This window comes from Fulmarus glacialis, unplaced genomic scaffold (assembly GCF_000690835.1).
Source record: "Fulmarus glacialis isolate BGI_N327 unplaced genomic scaffold, ASM69083v1 scaffold19694, whole genome shotgun sequence".
NCBI lineage: Eukaryota > Metazoa > Chordata > Aves > Procellariiformes > Procellariidae > Fulmarus > Fulmarus glacialis.
This window is the reverse complement of record NW_009207714.1, coordinates 1-7,744: the sequence shown is the minus strand read 5'-3', so window position 1 is coordinate 7,744 and position 7,744 is coordinate 1. Positions and strand designations below refer to the sequence as shown.

At 35.4% G+C, this 7,744-nt stretch overlaps 1 protein-coding gene across 1 annotated transcript; it reads right to left on the bottom strand.

The window, feature by feature from the left end:
- Positions 1 to 1,069: 1,069 nt before the first annotated feature.
- Positions 1,070 to 7,257, bottom strand: LOC104075663 (little elongation complex subunit 2-like; the record flags this gene model as incomplete). The annotated part of the gene is made up of 4 exons (XM_009576243.1): positions 1,070 to 1,204; positions 2,904 to 3,023; positions 4,189 to 4,456; positions 7,153 to 7,257. Coding segments are annotated over 4 exons (628 nt in total), but the record flags the coding sequence as incomplete, so codon positions are not given.
- Between the last annotated feature and the right edge of the window lie 487 nt (positions 7,258 to 7,744).

Below are 7,744 nucleotides of genomic sequence, written 5' to 3'. Positions count from 1 at the left end.
GTAGAATGGAATCTAAAAATTGTTCAACTCAGAAACGGAGTTTATGCTGTTTAGCAAAAGAAATTCCCAGGGTAAGCTAACCTAATCAACTTTTCAGAAACTAGACAGTCTGAAGTATTTCTTCTTACCCTCAGGATTTCTTTCTTAAATCTGAAGCCTTTACACCTACATGCATTCATATGTATGTATACACGCTCACACACACAGAAGCCAGCTTAGAAATTGCAAAGTGAAGTTTATAAAGTACAACACTGTAATAAACCATTCTATCTAGATTTCACAGACACTGTGTTCCCATTTAAGAACCTCTTTAATGGTTCATTGAGGGAACAGAGGAAGTCCTTTCAAGAGGCACGAGGTCCAAAAGGTAATAACCCAACTTTTGAAGAAGGCAGTGTGATTGCTATAAATTAAATACTAAACAAATAATGATACAGTACATATTCCTACGCTACAAGGTGTGTAAGGTTAGGGGGGAAAAAAAAAAAAAAGAAAAGAAGAAACTTAATGCTGCCAGATAAAAAGGACCAAATAGCTCTTCTCTACAAAATATCCCTTACAAATGACAATAAAAAGGTTACTCACATTGTGCATAATAGAAGCCTTTTTTTCTGGAGTTATAATAGATGTAACAGTTTTATAATCTGTGGGCAGCTGGACAGGCATGGTAGGGAAATCTGTTTTACCACGTCTTGCCGTACCCTTGAGGAAATCAAGCCGTATCAGAAAATAGCTTTAACTGAAATCACGCTGACCCAATATTGCACTTCTTAAAATGAAAAATATTAAAGAGTTTATGCAGGTGCATTATAAAGTTCGTGTTATATTAAAAAGTATACTATTAATGTAATCTCTTTATTGCAAACATACAGTGAAGGATGTTATCAGCCTTACTACCAAAATAACTTCATTAACGTTTTCATTAACAATTTTAATTATAAATTATAACTCCTAACCCAAGCAGTGAATAATACTTGTAAAAACCCTGAATCCTTGCGTAACACAATCTGGATGTAATTCTACTTATTTGAAAATAACACCAAACCAATATGGATACGTAAGATATTACCATTACAAGAAGATTTTTTTCCAGCCTAAAGGTCAACTGTGTATGAAACTTTCCTCCCATGATACTCATGATCTCCTGAAGCGTGTAAAACTCAGGATACTTTTGCACATGTCCAAGACAAGCACGTAATAATTCCTAACATAAAAAGAAAAAATAGTTTATGCATTTGTATCTTTCATAAGAATTTAATTTCAAATTTTTTCTGCAATTGCAAGTTGCATTTGCATATACTTTCTGTAGAGAATACAGATATATTTAGCAGATTACTGCTAACAGACTTGTACAACTTTTCCAGTTAGAGAGTGTTTAAAAATTTAGAGATAGCAGTACAACTCTATAATAATCTTACAATCACTGGCATCAGAACTGAAACATATTCTAAATTCTCCTCAACCCTTCATATGCAAGGCTAACAATGTATGTACACAGGCTCAGACCAATCACTAAAAAAAAAAGTTTAGTACAGTTTGAACTGTGCTAAACCAGGTAATTATTTTCTTTTCAGTTTATTTACCTTGGCTTTCAGAGGGACTATTTTTTTGTGTTACTACCTAACTTACACTAGGCCTAGGTAAAAGTCACAAAGGTAAAGATACAGGAGGGATCCCTATGTGTTGACACTTGCTTTCATGTCAACTCTAGGTCCTAAGACATTTTTTTTCTGATATCTGAATTACGTATTTAAGACATTTAGGTTTTATTTAGTAACTAGAATAAGTTATTTCTGGAAGTATTGTTTAAAACACTTGTGGGTTTGTTTTTTTTTTTAATTCATTGTTTTATTTTTATTTATTTTTACATTTATTATTTAAAAACATCATTTAAAAATTTACGTGCCTCCATTTCATTTTTAACTCAGGATATCAACTTAACTATAAATAGGACTTCAAGTTTGGAGACACATTTTGTGGCCACACAACAAGATCACTTAGAAAACAGACACAAGTGTAAGAGATAAAATTACAAAGCCAATCTCAATATTTAAGAAAAAAAGAAAGATTTTTGTCCTCACATGTGCCCAAACTGTGTGTTAATGGGAGAACAAATTTATCTTGTGCATGAAAAAGTGCTATGGTGAAATAGAAGCAATCCTTCTGAATTTAACTAAATGCTCTACTCTCTAGTAAACACATTTATTTTTCTGTTTTATTCTGTAAAAGAAAGTGATGGGGCACTTACTAGAAAAGACTGGAATTTTAACAAAAAGTATATAAGTAGGCCATTTCAATTAAGGCAAGACACTATGAGGAAAACAAGCAAGAGCAAGTCAACCCACTGACGGGAAAGTTTAACGAACCTGTATTCTGAAATTCTTTTCCCAAAATGTGCTATTAAACCAAGAACGATATATAAAGTTGCATTCATGTTTGATTTTAGAATCAAAGTAGATATTTAACACAGCATGAACTTGCAGATGATTATGATTAAAGCCTGAGTAACCTCTGATTAAAGTGACTTTGTAGCATGCTACTGTGGAGGAAAGCTTAACATTCTGTCCAGTAGTGTGTATTTAGGAGCAGCTTGTTAATGTAAATGCATACTTAAAATGCAATTTCTCCCTTCCCAAATACAAAGATGTAATTTACTTAATTGATGACTAAATCTTTGTACAGTATTGTATTCAGTGATCTCACTTATATTGTATCTTATTGGCTACAATAAGCTGCAGGCCAAGCCATGCTGCACAGCATAAGGGAAATGGCGACTTCCCAACGTGGAACCAGCAGAAGTTCAGGAAACATCAGATCCCATGAGCAGTGCCTATATACCTTAATCAAGATTCCAGTATGATTATTTAAGAAGAGAAGGAATTAAACACAGTATTGGTAATTACCTCAGTGTAATGTACTGCATCTTCAGAAATGGCATCATAATCTTGGGCGCAGCTTTTTGCAGCGTTTTGGGCAAATTTCATAAATTCTGCAATTTCATTGTTTACTACTTCTTTCATTTGCTGGGGGGAAGGAAAAATCTATTTTTTAAGACAGAATGGAATCCTGTAGACTAGGTATGTAAGCAGCAAAATTTCCAGAGAGGTAGTACAGGTGATGTATGAGGGAGGGCACAGATTCCCTTGTTACTCAATTTGGCAAGTCTTTGCATATATTCAGACTTTCACTTAAGTAAAAAAATTTTTTGCAAGGCCCATTTTCTTAAAAAAAAATCCCAAAACAACAAAACACCACCCCCAACAAACAGCAAGCTTCTTTTGATCATACACTGGTGGTTTATAAAAAGAAAGGTTACAAGACAGTGCTGGAGCAAGTTTACATGATGGAGCCACAAAGGTACCTGAGCTCTAACTTCATTAGCAATTACATTATAAGTAGCAACAACAGAGTAGGTACTGATTTGCCTGGGAATGACATTCCCATTGTTACACCATAAAATAAAGGAATTAGCATTAACAAGGAAGCATGGGAAACCAAATGCAATGGCTCAAAAACATTTGCTATAATTACATTATACATGATTCAACTAAAATGATACTTCCAACCAACATGAGATATAGCCTTTCGCTATTTAAACATTGCTGAGACCAAGCAGCAAGCGTGAACTTGGTGTGTGCTCTTCTACTCCCATAAGCACTGATGTGGCAAGCATAGAAGGTCATTGACATGCAGGTCCCCTCACATGCTACTGAAGAAAGTTCCCATTACAGGGTGCTGTCAAAGTTCACATCAAAATGTATCCATCCCCTAACTTTATACAAGGCTGCTACATGCCACTATGAAATGCTAAAATCACAGTAAGGTCAACTCTTAACTTCCTTGTCATAAATAAGTGTGGGTTTTTTTGGGGGTGGGTAGGTGTTTGATCAGCTATCAAAGAACTACACTTACCATCAGTTGTTTAGACTACTACTAAAACCCAAACCAAAACAAATCCACAAAAACCCCACCCACTTTCAATGAAATAACCAAATACACTTTCAATTTATATTAAAAATGTTATCCTGAATACTTCAAACCTTCATTACCATTCATAATACTACGTTAAAAGGAAATTATGACAAATTGAATTTAAAAACATTTTTGCTACATCTTCCTTAACTTTTTGTAAAAAAAAAAATTTTATTACTCCCTCTGATGTTCACATGTATATATATGCACACTTACCAGATACGTGAATAATTCTCTTTGACTTGCTGCATTAACTTGAAAATGGTTTTTTTTTTTTGAGTACTTAGTCATCAGATATAAGTATGTTTTCTGCTCCTTTTCAGTCAAACAAGAGGTAAATGGATAGGGGAGTCTAGGTTCTGGAAAAGGATAATCGTCAGTTGTGCTTTTAGCCTCCACTTCAACTGGATCTGCAGCCTGCATGCCACAAGTCTGCCTGTTTTCTAAAGAGTTTGCCAATGCCTCCACATTTTTCTTTGTCTCTCTGAAAGAAAAGTAATAAACGGAAGAACTTACAATTTTCACATAAATATTAATATTTATCAGAATTAATAAAGGTAGTCATTCAAGCCTAAACTTCAAATCCAGCAAAACGCGCTGTGAGACACTGCACTATTCCAATTCCTAGTCTATGTCATAGGAATTTTCTTATTCTGAAACTTCACCTGGCCAATCAGACTAACCCTTAGTACCAACAGCAGGTTTGCCACTGGTTTAAAGATAGACTCACATAGACACTACTTTGTTTTTTTAAAAAAAAAAAAATATTTTTTTTTTTTTAAAAAAACAAAGTAGTGTCTATGTGAGTCTGTATACTCAATATTGAGGTGACAAGCTAAATACAAAACTCTGACTCTTTGTTCTGGAAACACCCACTATTAATGAAAAGAGTCTCAACATTTTGTCACTCACTGACGGCTGGTGTTCAGACCTTTCTGAGTGCAAACTGTTTCTAACTTATGAGTCAAAGTTATGACAGTAAAGGAGAAAGACTTAACTAGAAAAAGCCTTTCTTTCACTCTAAAAGAAGTAAATTAAAACTAATTAATTGCAACAATAGAAATTCCAGATTTCAATGAAGAAATTCCTAAAAACAGAGTACACAATTAAAGAGTTTCATTTTCTACTCTAAACAATGCTGAAATCAGTTGCCAAAAATAATATTGGGCTAAGACAAGGGGCGTAGCTGCCCTAACAACCACAAAGAAGTAACATTATAAAGCTGGTTCTTAAAACAACTCCAGTGGATGAAGGCCATCTTAGCCCTGCTCTATTTAAAATAACTGTTCTTAAGAGAGAAAATATTTAAAGTTAACAAAATGAACATTAACTGCTGATCTTGGAAAAAGCGTATTTTTAAGATACAATTTCAGCAGTAGAAAACATCTCAAGTGTTATTCAAACCCAGCAGTATCACGTCCACAGTTCTTAATAATACTTCACAGCTGTCTCTCTGAATATGAGAATGTGTCCATCCTCGTGGCACAAACTGGCAAATTTAATTAAGCTGCAGCAGCAACAAGATGCTGACTCAGATATGCCAATGTAGAAACATCAAGAAATTCTAGCAGCTTAAATTGGCTATATTCAGCACAGAATGAAATGGCAGCACATCAAGATCATTTCAGTATACAGTGCTGTCACAGTCTTCATCAGGGTGCAAACCAAAATAATCTGACAGAACTTTTCTGTCCGTATTTACAGCATTACACTTTATTTGAGCTGACGGCTTAAATTTTTCCCCTTCATTTTATCAGCAACCTGCCTTCACAGCTTCTATGGTGAGAGAACATACACTTCAGTAAATATCTATCAGAAACCCCAACATAAAAACTGAGAAATTTCCTCCAGCTTTTACTTCCACGTTTGCCCCAACAGGTTCCATTTCTCTTCCTCTTGACTATGAGCGCACAACTCAGTTCCATCAATTTCTGAATTTTTCTGGTTGCAACCTCTCTTCTGGCTATAAACCCATTTCTACCACACACAACTGAACACAATCCCACTCTTGAGTGCAGTCATGTCTACTCCAGAAACCCTTTTTCTACATCATCTAAAGGAAGAATCCTACAGTAGTATCCAGTGTACCCAGCAGCAAGCCGTGAGGGCTGTGCTCATCTCTGCCAGTTCAAGGGAAGTTGCTCTAACAGAGATGAACCAGAAAAGCCTTCTCTAGCTAAAGATGTGGGATATAGAGTCATGTGATGTAGACAGGTATTCCCCTCAAATGCGCGTTCTCAGTGTCAGCTCATAAAAATACAGTAATTCCCCTTTACAACAAATTATTTCTCCACATGCTGAACTCCCCACTTAGAGCACAGTAGCTACCTTGGTCACCCATCTACATTCTTTGTGGTGTGAACATTCATCCACCATGAGACACTTGTCACTTGTACCTCCCTACCAGCTTAACGACTTCTTAAAAAAACCAATAGCCTAAATACAGTCCTCCAACTTCTGAAATGCAGCAGCATGAGCTATGCTTTTCACTATGTGAAACAAATGTTGATTCTACTTCCTCAACTTAAGAAAATAAAAAAAGACATCACAACCAATATTACCTGTACCACCTGTGTTCACATAATTTCAATTCCCATTCTTCAGCCAACACTGTATACAGTTTCTTCATTACTCAAGTAATTAATTGCATCTCCACTGCACCTAAGACACTGTTGGATCTATGTAAACAGTGTTGGCTACTTCCAAAAGATATAAGTAAAAAGCATTTCAATGTACACTATCATCAGCCTTCTACGAAGTGAGATGACATGGACAGACAGCAAGACATTAATTTCTAAAAAGAATTAGGTCTGGTTCATGGGTTACAGGATCCTTACCGTGACCAGTTAAGAGTGTGGGTCAAACTTCATCCCTCTTTGGTACATGAGAGAAAGCAAAAAACAACAAGCACCACCCCCAAAATATAACCCAAGCCCCATCCCAAACCCCCCAAAATACCACCCCAAACCCCAAAAGACACAAAAGACCACAGGTCCCAACCTAGACTCTTCCTGCTTTCTGAGGTTTCACAATAGGTAAAGCACAGACCAACTGCTGGACCAAGGAGTCAGTACAAATCCTTGCACACCAGATAACATGCAGCTTTCCCCCAAAACAGTAAGGGTATGTATCAATAGGATGATGACAAACAGCACAAAATTATAACATAACAGAATATACCTGTTTGATAAATGCCATAGTTCAGAGAGGCTTGGAGCCAATGAATATTTTTCATAAATTTCACGTGAGAAAAATACTTCACTGCCATTTTTTGGTGAAATATCCCTGATAATAAAGAAACAAACAAAAAAAACCCCAACAAACAAAACAAGAATATTACAACACACAAAAAATTAAAGGCCACATCTGCCCCTGAGAAACAACGAACAGAATTATTTATTAAAAAAAAAAAATAGAAGAGGCTATCTACATAGTTTTTCCACATTCCCTCTTTATGGAAGTTACATATATATTGTCTAATTCCCTACTGGTTTTCAGTAGTAAAATACATGTGTTCTTTACAGTCCAAAAAGAACAATTTCACTAATACGGGGTATAAATATAGATATGGCAAAAGCAATTCTGATGGAGCTACACGCTTTCAGAAGTTCATTATTCAAAACCAAACATGGGACTGTACTTGCTGGAATTTTGAGAAAAATAGAACCACCTTGTTTTTAATTTTTCAGAAAAGAGATATTTTGTCTTCTACACAGACCTTATCTTCTAAACTGTCTTTTTTTTTTTTTTAACATAGCCCTTCCAGCGTACA